The sequence below is a fragment of the Fundulus heteroclitus genome, chromosome 15, assembly GCF_011125445.2.
Source record: "Fundulus heteroclitus isolate FHET01 chromosome 15, MU-UCD_Fhet_4.1, whole genome shotgun sequence".
NCBI lineage: Eukaryota > Metazoa > Chordata > Actinopteri > Cyprinodontiformes > Fundulidae > Fundulus > Fundulus heteroclitus.
Window position 1 is genome coordinate 20,677,431 of NC_046375.1, and position 12,897 is coordinate 20,690,327.

The 12,897-nt window shown below is 37.4% G+C and overlaps 1 protein-coding gene across 1 annotated transcript in view; it reads right to left on the reverse strand.

The window, feature by feature from the left end:
• csmd1a (CUB and Sushi multiple domains 1a) overlaps window positions 1–12,897 on the reverse strand; it is a 176,537-nt gene that overhangs the window by 22,262 nt on the left and 141,378 nt on the right. The window contains exon 9 of the mRNA XM_036147619.1: window positions 12,760–12,881. Coding sequence (XP_036003512.1) covers window positions 12,760–12,881 — 122 coding nt within the window. The remainder of the gene's footprint in view (window positions 1–12,759; window positions 12,882–12,897) is intronic.

Below are 12,897 nucleotides of genomic sequence, written 5' to 3' on the forward strand. Positions count from 1 at the left end.
ACCCAGTTAAACAGTTTTTTTATTTTAATTTTAGACTGCAATGCAATATATATATATATATATATATATATATATATATATATATATATATATATATATATATATATATACACACGTTCAGTTTAATGATTGTCTGCTAGTATAATCTTATCTGACAAGTGGATTCTCAATCTAACCCAAGGAGACTAATGGAAGTTTGCCCGTTGGCTGTGTCTTGAAAATACGCAGATGTGGCTCCGTATTTGTGTAAGAAAATCTGCCCAAGGTAATCTATTTTTAATTTAAATGTTAGAAAAAATATGTCTACAAGTGTAAGTGGCATTTGGCGTGAGTTTCATCTTTATGTAAAAAAAAATGCCATGGTGGAATTAATGGCAGGTTAATTAAAGACTCCACAATTGCAATTTTGCTTGGTGTGACATGAAAAGGCAGCCTTTTTATAGGTCATGTCTATCATTATCCCCCATCAAAAATACTTCAAGGCAGGATTAAGACATTTTTTTCCCCCATTTGCTTAAAGAAAGGACAGAGGCATCAAGGGAGACTGATGTTGACCCTCAGCGGTTACTTTCCTGACTCGCCAAGGGAGCTGGTTACAGCTCCACATCAGGTGACTTTTAAAGGAGTAAACCAGCGTTCCAGATTGAATTTGTGATGTAAGTATTACAGAGAGTCTGCGCATCCAGCGGATGAAGGGATTTAAAACACAAAGACCAACTTTGTGCTGTGCACATGTGGCACAGAGTAATAAGCACAAAATGGACTTTTCGCTCTGAAATTCACCACAGACGTATATATTTTTAGTAGCATTAATGGGTCACTTGTGTTTGCCATTTTAGAAGTTGAAACCTGAGCCCTCCTCCTCTGTTTAAGGCTGGTTTTCTTGCTTTATGTAAATGGCTTCCTTCACCCCTTCACCCCACAGTTATTTAATTTGTAGTGCTCAATATTACTGTTCTCCAATTTTGCATTGCTTGTCGTCATTTCAGCTTTTAACTTTTTGTTCTCTCTTTTTTTTTCTTCATAGTAGGCACATCTTGTCTGGTGTTCTATTAGCTGTGACATCATCCAGGGAAGACAGATCACCCGCTATTACCATCTAATGTAGAAAGGATTACTGGATCAATGTGTGCTTCTGTGCTTGTTTGTCTCTCTTGTTGTGTCTCTGCTCTGTCTTCTCTAACCCCCAGTCGGTCGAGGCAGATGACCGTTCATACTGAGCCTGGTTCTGCTGAAGGTTTTGCCTTCCCGTTAATGGGGAGTTTTTCTTTCCACTGTTGCTTCATGCTTGCTCGGTATGAGGGATTGCTGCAAAGCCATGGTCAAAGCCGACGACTCTACCTGTGGCTCTACGCTTCTTCAGGAGTGAATGCTGCTTGCCAAGACTTATATAGGAAATGTTTTGACCAATCTGTGTAATCTGACCCAATCTGTATAATCTGATTGAATTTGACTTTGTAAAGTTCCTTGAGATGAAATGTTACATGAATTAGTGCTATATAAATAAAATTGAATTGAATTGAATATTGACCCTGCTGACCATCACACCACACCTCCTTTGGTTTCACAAGGCTGGTTATCTTTTTTTAATCTCTTATGGATGTGAGGTTCTCACTGGCTTTATTTGTAATTCATGAATGACCAGTAGAAGTGTAAAGAGGGGATCCTCTTTGCGAGTTTTTGGCTACTATTTTCTACACTTCTCTGAAAAGAGGTATTTTCTTGCAGAATGGTCTGTTTATATATCCTCAACTTGCAAATATGTTTGTTTATCTCTTTGTTACAATCAATATCGGAGGTACATGAAGAAGAACCAAGTTGCCCTGCAGAGCCCATGTGAGGTTTTGCTCTAGCCTAAAATGACATTTGCTACTGCTTGATTACCAACATCATGATGATAATAATTTTCTTTACTCTTTAAAGTAGTTACTAGTGTTTCTAAATTCAATAAAAGTATTGTAAACTGTGATGATAAATCGTTTCTCAAATTATACAGAGTAGAATTTAGAGAAAGGATAAAAAAAGGCATAATAAATGGTCAGTGAGGCACACTAAAACCAAAACAGTAATGAATCAAAGCCTTCCTTTAAATTTTGTTTACTGCTTTGATAAATAATCTAAACATATGCAATAAAAGAAAGGTGCCCAATTTAGACATGCATAACAAAACACTGAATTCTGGACATTATGTGCTGTCATGAAACAGCTTGAGCGCTGATGCAAAACAATACACCGCTCCTAAATTATGCCAGATTTTAACACATCCTGGCTGCTGCCTTTATTGTTCTTTATTGACCTCAGTTCCTGCATCAAATAAAAATTAAGAGAATGTGACTGAATGTCGCATATTATGTTGGCTTTACATTGGAGAGATGGCGGTGAGGCTCGCATGAAAATAACCAACCATCAAAAACCCCACATGCACACCCAATTCAGCAGATACTAATTTGTATTCATCAGAAAAAAGACAGCAATGATTAGAGGTTTAAAGGGGTTGTGAGATGATGCGTTTCAAGTGTGTGTGTGTGCGCGCGTGTGCGTGTGTGTGTGTGTGTGTGTGTGTGTAACAAAGACCACATACACAGCTATTTTCCTTATGGGGACCAAAGCCTGGTCCCCATAAGGAAAATAGCTGTTTTAGATAAGGTATTTGGTATCGGACAAAGGTGTGAATGGAGGTTAAACTAGGGCTAGGGTTAGGTTTGTACTGCTAATGCTTAGGTTTAAGGTTAGGTTCAGGGTTAGGCCATAGAAATTAATAGAAGTCAATGTAAAGTCCTTGTCATGATAGCAGAACCTCACACGTGTGTGTGTGTGTGTGGGTGAGCAGCAGGAATGCTTCATTTTTGAACAAAATAATTATCCGCTCTACACTGATGAATCAAATGAATGACACACACGTACGTACACGTTGTCAAGTCCTTTTTCTTCTGCCCACCCAAGTTATTCCTCGCTATGACCCGAGAGCTGACAGTTCACCGTGTAACATATTTTTCACAATCGCTGGCAGTTAGCAATTAAGCTGGCAGACACAAAACACACAGTCAACATTCATAAACTCAAACACAACTTCTCATACACAAATAAAAACACAGGCAGCGACAAAAATAAAAGCACAGTCACAGTGTTTTGCCAAGAGGCTGACAGACAATAACAAACCATATTGATTGTGCTGCTCCTATTCAAAACTTAACAAGGTGACACACACTAGCTGGTATTACCAATTGGTCATTTAAACTTGTGAAACTAAGACTACATAAAGAAGGAGAAGAAGAAAGAAAAAGGCATGCACGCTTCGATAAAAAAAAAAAAAAATTCAGCACTGAAACACATTATTGATGAAAGAAATCATCTGGAATAATAGCCTGACAGAGATAGAGTGAGTGCAGGAATAAAGGAGAACAGCACACCAACAAAGAGTGACACAAAAATGAAAAGAGACAGAAAGATTTGTAGGCAGATAGTTGTTACTCATTTTAATCTGAGCTTTAACACACAAAAAACAAAACCATACACATGTTGAGCAGTGCATCTGACCTGTGGAGTAGGTTAAACATTTAACACCATTTAACATTTCATTTGATACTTAAATATTTTTGAACTAGTTGTAGCTCATTTGAACTAGCTCTATATGGTTCTACCCTGTACAGGGCTATGACATGGACCAATTATGCTGTTTTGAGAAAAATATGCTGAATATGAAACAGATCTGACTGTAGTAATGCTTAGAGGAACATACTCCTCCTGTGTAAATTTCATTATCCTGCCCTTCTTGGTGAATTATGGTATTATTCACTTTGTAGTGGTACTTGCTGTTTATAAGGACTGCAGGGAATATTTGTGTGGGGAGCACAAATAATAATAGCAACTCTGCCATGTTGATAACCCAAACTAGATGAAGGATTGTGTTACTTTTGCATAAGTATACAGTGCCAAACGGTACTTAAACCGCTTGACTTTTTCCCACATCTTTCACATCACAAGACTTGGAACTTCACAGATGACTTTCAATTTGACTGAGCTTGAGCTATTTTGCAAAGACGAATAGTAAAAACTTTTGTGCCGAGCTGGTAGAATCATACCATAAAGAATTATAGCAAAATTGTCAACTGTTCTTTTTTTATACAGGTATAAGAGCAAAGGATTCTGAATAAATATGCATGCAACACGTTTAAGATTTATTTTTGTAAAAAAAAAAAAAAAAAAAAAAACATTTGAAAATAATTAATTATTTTTCATCCGCTTGAAATTTATAATCTAAATTGTGCTGGTCTCTCAGATGTCATTACAATAAAATTATGTTAAAGCTTGGGACTGTACTGCATGTAGCCATCAAACTGTTTATGGCATATAGGTCATTCAAAAAAATTACCCATGAGAAAAAGGTGTTTGAGCAGCCTCTTACAATAAAAATAAGTAAAACTATGGTGACAGAACACAACGGAATACTAAGAAGAAAGACAGACAATTATGCATTGAGCGTATGTTTTAAAGCAGCAATATGTAACTTTTAGCGACTTGCAGTGCTAGACCTGTAACTTCCAGCTTTAATCCCCCTGAAGGCCACTGGCAACACTGCACTGTTGCAAAATTAAACAATCTCCCTCTGGATTCTGATAGCAAACCACTTTGGATCAGCAGATTGAGAAGTGATGGAGCTACTTGTAAAGACAAGGCCACATTCACCCCTCTAGATTAAATCCTACATCAGAAAACCAAGAAATATGTCTGATCAGGTACTGTAAGTGTCATATCTGTGTTGTTTTGTTGTTACGACAGTTTAACCTAGAACATTACTACATTTTTCAGACTATAAGGCGCACTTAAAATCCTTAATTTTTTTTCAGAAATTGATGGTGCACGTTCTAATCTGGTGCACCGTATATATGATTACTGTTGTGCTTCCTGACCAATTTTTTGTGGTACTGTGTGCTCAAAAATCTGTTAAAATGTTTAAGTACATCTTTGGTAAGCAACAAAGCCGCTCTTCTCAATGGATAGTCGGAGCATTACGGTACACTATGTCACTTCCTGATCAGACCCCTGAGTTGTCTACAAGACTGCCTGACTGTAATGTCGGAACTAGAAGTGCATTCATGTACAGGCCCCCACATTCTCGGGTATAGTTCACTCTGCGGAGCTGCGCATTCAGGTATGTGCAGAGCTCAATTTCTATGACTTCTCAGTGGGAAGAAGTCTTTACATCAAACTGTTTTATATGTGAAACTGAGCTTGATACACTGAGCTGCTCCAAGCAGACAGTTGCAAGGATGCGCGGCATCACAATCTCTCTCTGTTCTCACTGACAGGTGTACAGTGGGAGCTTGCTGGAGAAGAAACAGCTCTAGTTGTTCTGCTAGCTAATCACACATTTTACCATCCATTCTGCCGCTTCGTCCCACTGGGAGAATGTGTGGAAATTGAAAGAATTTTCCTCAATAAATGAAGGCATCATTACACTAAACTATGAAGTGTAAAACATCCGTGGAGAGTCAGCGCAGAGTACGGCAAGCTGACAGTATGTGCACAGTGTACCCGAGTATGTGGAAGGAGCCTTTAGGCAGCCTGTACCCAGAGCATGTGCTACCAACAATAAACAAATGGGGGGCTGTGTGGCCCCCAAAAGAAATGTCACCTCACACCATTACTGACCCAGCAGTTCTGCTGTTGCCCCCCTACAGTATCCTCCATATCACCTGATCTACTGGCCTGTCACCTGGTAGTGCCTGTCATACTCTGGACACTACGCTGATAGATGCAGCAAACCTTCTTGCCACAGCTCGCACTGATGTGCCATTCTGGATGAGCTGCACTACCTGAACCACTTGTGTGTTTTGTAGACTCTGTCTCATGCTACCGCTAGAGTGAAAGCACGACCAGCATTCAAAAGTAACCAAAACATCAGCCAAAAAGGATAGCAACTGAGAAGTGGTCTGTGGTCACCACCTGCAGAACCACCCCTTCATTGGGGGTGTCTTGCTAATTGTCTCTAGTTTCCACCTGTTGTTTAATCCATTTGCACAACAGCAGGTGAAACTGATTGTCAATCAGTTTTGCTTCTTAAGTGGACAGTGTGGACAGAGTTCGCAGAAATGTGATTGACTTGTAGTTACATTGTGTTGAGTGTTCCCTTTATTTTATTTTTTTAGAGCAGTGTATAAATGCAAATCTTATAAGTGTACACTTATAAATGTAAACAACTGAACATCAAGGGTTATATGAAACAAAGATTGTGCAAAGCAAGGCAGCATCAGGTGCTGAAATCAATAACACCATTCACTGTTGAGAATACCGAAATGTTTGTACCCTCATCCACAAATGCTTTATAAAGAACTCCAAGCATCCAAGGAAGTTGTATTAGCCAAAAACAAGGCAGAAATAGGAAAGTCTCAGCTGGAGATTAAGACAGATATAACCACTTGGCGTAGCGAGACCAAAGCTAATATGCAATCCCTACTGGACGAGGTTCCAGTAGGGATTCATCATATGATGAAGTCAATCGCTAATGGTGACATTATATATAATTGTGGCACTAGAGAAATTCCAGGAAGCATTACCAAAAACCTTTAAACATCTTCAAGAACAGTGCCTGAAATTAGAAAACAGACGTAGGCCCCGCAACCTGAGGCTAGGTGGAGTTATTGAGGGATCAGAAGTCGACAAGACGTCTCCTTTATCGAAACATTTTTCTGAGATGTTCTGAGTAATTTTGAAACTCAATTGGTGATCGACAGAGCCCACAGGATCCTGGGATTGAAACAAATTAAGGAGAGCATCCCACTACAGTTTGTGGCATAGTTTGCCCCCTCTGCTTCGCAGACAACCCGAAGATTTTGGATTCCACTAAATGAAAGGAGAAGCATTTATACAAGGGATGCCAGGCACATATATTCCATGAGGTCAGTGCCAGAGTGGGGAAAATGAGAGCCGCATTCAATGAAGTAAAGAAAGTTTTCCACGACTAAGGAGTGACATACAGCCTTTTAATTGGTGGGCACAGCTAACCAAAACCTTAGCTTCACAAAGTCATATTCTACAAACAAAAATATTTGCTTCACTATCGTTAAACCGGTGTTAAATAAGGAAATATGTGGAAGCTAATGCTAGCCGCTAACAGATAACCAACGGCTGTGACACCGTTGCCGTTAACATGCAAACATAAACATTTGCAGCACTGAATGTTTAAGGGGATAATTGTTTTAGTTCAGGATAAATTACCTTTAAATTTTAACTTTTACATGGCAGACCATAAAGCAGCCAACCAATCATAAATGCTCTGATGATAAGTGGCCATCAGTCCACTATCAGCTTGCAGCTTGATGGTCCTCTTTTTCAGGTTAACAACCAGCGTTGATTGTCAAATTTATACTTGTTGCCTTTCTCGCAACATTATTTTTGCACTATAAACATGGTTGAACATTCTTCTGTACACTTTTTTTTTCAAAAACTGTTTTGTCCTGCACTGTTACATCCTTATCACTGCTGCACTTTATAGTGTAATATTATTTTATCTCAATTGCAATTTCATTACATTGTTGTAAGCTGTATATAACAAAATCTTATTTTGTATGCTATCTGTGCATACAATAACGTGTGTCTATGTTTAAGTCATTATGCAAAGGCACTGTTTGTAAGGCTGAGTGTACCTACAAATCTACAGACTGAAGAAGTCTCTCTTCTTTAGTCTTCAACAAAGAAGAACCCATCCAAGGGACCTATCCTATTCTTTTTTCAATTTTTTGTGGATTTCTATTCAGGAAGAATAGAAAGACAGGGGAGATTCTAGTTTGATAGATGCATTTCAAAGTTCTACCTACTCATTTGATTACTTGGGAAAATAAAGAAAGTTTGGATGCATTTATCACTGTTGAATAGCTCAAACAGGCCTTACAAGGGCAACAGGGATTTGTTTTAATCTTTGGTTCAATCTCTGTATACAAATGAAACGTCAGTAAAAGTATAATAAATATTAACTCATTATTCAATAAATATTAACTTCACAAAATAATTTGAAGACCTGTATAATCAAAATTCTATCAAACTCCAAGAGCAAACTGTTACTCAACTGGAACGATGATCCTATCTCCCCTTAACTCTGGAAGGTTGCATTAATTCAATTAAAATGACCATCATACCCAAATTTTTGTTTTTGTTCCAGTGTATACCATTCTACCTGAATAAATTGATCTTTGCGAAACTAGATGGTGTGATATTAAAATTTGTCTGGAATAAAAAAGGCCAGAATAAGAAGGGGATTCCTTCAGAGATCTAAATTATCAGGGGGCATAGGCTTGCTGCACTTTCAGGTATATTACTGGGCATGTAATTTGAAAAGTTTATCAAGTCATATTGACTCTGGAAAGAACACCCATCTTGGGGGCAAATAGAACAGAATTCCTGAACTCCATCCTCCCTCAGAGCTCTTATCTTTAAAGATGTACCTTCTGTACTGCCTAAAAGTACTGACATTAAAGTGGTTTCTCACTCACTTACAATATGGAGAAAACCTCAGACGCATTATAGCAAATTATTGAAAGTATTATGTCTCAATCTACTGTTGGGGCCTATCATGAAAAAAACACCCTCTCTTGGGAATAAGGCATTTGCTGATTGGCATAGAGCAGGCCTTTCCTACTTTATTAATTTATTTATAGACAACTTATTACCTTAATCTGAACAAGTTAAATTAATTATTATTTATTATTATTATTATTATTTAAAAAATTCAAATCTTTTGAATATTTGAAAGTGCTTAATTATATCTAACAATAATGTAAACTATTCTCATTCTCCAGCACATTCTGTTGGTGATACACTTGTTTTGGATAATCCAGCTACTATAACGGGCATAAACATAAACATTGAACTGTCACAACTCGTAGACCTTAATACTTTGTTGCACTACAGATGAGTATGGTAAGAAGAACTACGCCTTGACATTTCAGGGGAGCAATGGAAACAAGTCCTCACTGGTATACACTCAGCCTCTTTCTCCACCCAACATGATCTTATACAATTTAAGGTAATACACAGGCTTCACTGCGGTCTAGACAGTAACTGAGCAAAGTGTTTCCTGATATTGACCCTCTGTGTATACATCGTAAACAAACATGAGCTACTCTGACACACATATTCTGGAGCTGTGCTAAGCTGTCTAACTTTTGGCCAAATACTTTTTCAACACTGTTGCAAGTGGTACACAGACCTATTGATCCGAACCCTCAAACTGCAATACTGGGAATAGTACTGGGAATAGTAGACTAAGATAGTGAAAAATCAACGTTTTTATTGGTCTTTAGAATGTAATATAAATAGTCATCCACCTCTCTAATTGTTGTTTTTGGTTGCCAGGGTTACCTGGCTCTCCACATGTGTCCAAGTGTTTAGAGTCCTGACAAAATATAGAATGAAAACTATATATAAATGTATGCACTTACTTGTATCTTGTAACTTCAGTTGAGTTATTTTTGTAACTTGTCTAAACCCCCAAAATAAAAATAAAATGATATATACACACACACACACACACACACACACACACACACACACATATATATATATATATATATATATATATATATATATATATATATAGAGTATTGCATTGCAGTCTAAAATTAAAAACTGTCATCTGAAACCTAGCAGTTTAACAATATGTAAGAATTTGACATTTAGCAATAGACACATCAGTGTGGGGATTTTATGAGTAATTCTGGTTTAAAACAGTCTTCCACATTGAAAGAAATGTCATAAGATGCAGCCTACTCACCAGTGTAAACTGGTATATGCTGGTATAAATCAGATTAGAGACTTCATTAGAGGCTCATAGCTACGTGGACGATATAAATCTGCACAGTAATACAATAAAACTGCGTCATAGCTTGCCACAAGCCCTTGGCCACCTTGCGAAGAGCCATTTCTCTCCGCCAAGGTCAGAAAGACACAGTAGGGAGAACAAAAAGTCATTTTCTCTCCACTCCTCAGCCTGCCTTTTATATTTTCTGTGGTCGCTCTTCAATTATATCTCACAACTTCTCAGCCCTAGTCTTTGAGAGCTCAGAGGTGAGCGGACTCCATTTCTATCCATCTTTAGAAAAAAACCTGGGTGTCACATGTCAAGTACCAGCTTGGACAGTCAGTCCATTTCACTTCTTTCTTCCTTAGCATGGCTATGCATGTAAAGTACTATAGCCGGCTAAATATTCAGATGCATTTAAGGTCTCTCTACCCTCTGATTATATTTAGTTTTCAATGGACTCAGTGCCATCTAACTCTTCTTTTTGATTTATCAATCTCTCCACTCTCACCATTCTCAAACTTTGCATTTTAGAGAAGTTAAAAGGAAGACAGCATATACTGAGGTATAAATAGGACTAGAAAAGTTTAGTGCAGAGGAAGGGTCACAGAAGTAATGTTAAAGAAGTGTGGGGAAGGAAAGACTAAGATACAACTAGAGAAATAAAAGAAATGGGTGGTGGTGTGTTATTTAAAAAAGGTACAGGAGTTGGACTGTGGCAGCAAATCACAAGGAGAAAAGCTGTATTTAAAGGCTTATAATCTATTCATTTTTCCACAATTTTTTTTTTTATCAACGACAATAGAGAATTGACAACTAACCATCCATTGCTTTTTATTATATTAAAAATGATATTATTGGCTATAATTTAAACAATAACTATAATAAATGCATTTCTTTGTAAAAGGAGTAGGTGCCTACCAAACAAGCTGGATTTCAGAGTATTAATGCAAGTGTGCTCTCTTTTGTTGCCTTGTCTCACTCGGGTGCATTTCTGGATTTCCATTTGCCACCAAAAGACTCCAAGTACATTTTTCCGTTACATTCGGTCACATTAAATCACACAGCTACATACTTTCAGGGTTTTCCATTTAATGAAAACATTTGCTGTAATGTTTGCTTTAGCAGAAACCCCACCTCAGAGAGTATAAGACAAGTGAGCCGAGTGCAGGAATACAAGGCCTGCATTCCCTTTGTAAAACTGTCTTTATATATATATATATATATATATATATATATATATATATATATATATATATATATATATATATATATATATATATATATATATATATATGATAACATCACATCACTTATCTGGTGATATGACATGGTTGAAACTGAAAGGGGAACTTATGCCATCCCTTGGTGTATGATTGTGGAGACTAATAATTATCTGACCAATTAGGGACAGTCAGAGAACATTAAAATTTAATTCCTAGATGGTCAGTTGATCCTTTAAAAAGTAAATATAACGTAACATCACAGAAATGGAGCTTGTATAACAGTGTATCAAGCTTTACACTACTTTTTGTCATTCACCCATTCATTCACACACTGACAGTGGTAAGCTAAATTGGAGCTAGAATGGGCCCTCTCACCACCCCCAGCAGGCAAAGCAGGTCATATGTCTTGCCCAAGGACACTACGACTGAGATGGCAGAAGTGGGGGTTTGAACCAGCAACCCATCACTTGCAGAACAAACTTCATGGTCCTTTGCCACAGTTGTCAGACAAGTAGCATGTCCAGTCATTACAAGACACTGATGAATGGAGTCCACATCATTCATCCACCATGAACTTTTTAGAAAGTGAGTAACTGAAAATCAACATTAATAATTCAAAATATGTGATATGACTTAGTGATAAACAAACTCTTCTTCAATTTCTCAACCTTGCTATCTAGCTAAGATGGATTGGGTAGATAGCATAGGAAACAGTGTGAAGACAAGATCAGACAGAGGTAGCATTCACGCTGCACATTTAAGCCAGAATATGACTCTGACAACTCACAAGCCATGATGGATAGCAATGTGGATGCCAAGGCTACAACAGATAGTGAAAAGAAAATTGATCTTCTTCAGAAAATAAACTGGTAAGAAGTTGTTTGTTAGATGGGTTTCAGTCCACTTTTGCCATTTGTGTTCTGCTGGTATAACAGACTAGTTATGCAACAGAGAAGAACATTGAAATAAATTATCTATCTATCTATCTATCTATCTATCTATCTATCTATCTATCTATCTATCTATCTATCTATCTATCTATCTATCTATCTATCTATCTATCTATCTATCTATCTATCTATCTATCTATCTATCTATCTATCTATCCATTTATCCATCCATCCATTCATCCATCCAGCCAGCCAGCCATTGTCTATCCCTGCCTATCCATGTAGAGCTGTAGGGTGACATAAAAATCCAATGTAATATACATTAAACACTTGGCAAAGTCCATAAAAAAGTGTAAAATTAATTTTTAAGATTTGTAGATAACAGTTTCAGGTGCTGTGTTCTAAAAGCTTCCACGATCACTTGCCATAATTCACATTGCTTATGTGTTGCAAATAATAACATATTGAATCATGTTCATGTGCAGTTACGGTGGGGCTAAATAGTTAAAATGGACAGCAATGTGTATGATGCAGCAGTTTTGCAGAGCTGGTCCTTGGAAAGTCATTTCAGTCCATCCAGGTCTTCATGACAAATATCTGCCATTCATTTTTTAACTGCAAAATTATCCTGAAACCCGAACATTCATCTCACAGTGGGCTCAAGAGCTTGTGCCACAGCTCTACAGAATACAACTAGAACCTTAAAAAGAACTAATACAAATTAAAATAGCAAGTTGAAAAAAACTGAATATGACTTTCTTTTTTATAGAAGGTAAACTACATTATATGTTATATGAGTTTCAGCAAAGGATGTCCAGTGAATTTTAAATAAGGAAAATGTGCTTACCTTTTCAGAGTCCATTGCAGTGATGACCCATACACAGTGTGCATTGTTCTCATACTGAACAGGGTAGTTAGGAGATGTAATCACGCCTTTGGGCCCTCTCAGATTACTGCCACAGGTACGGGCTACAGGAGAAGATTT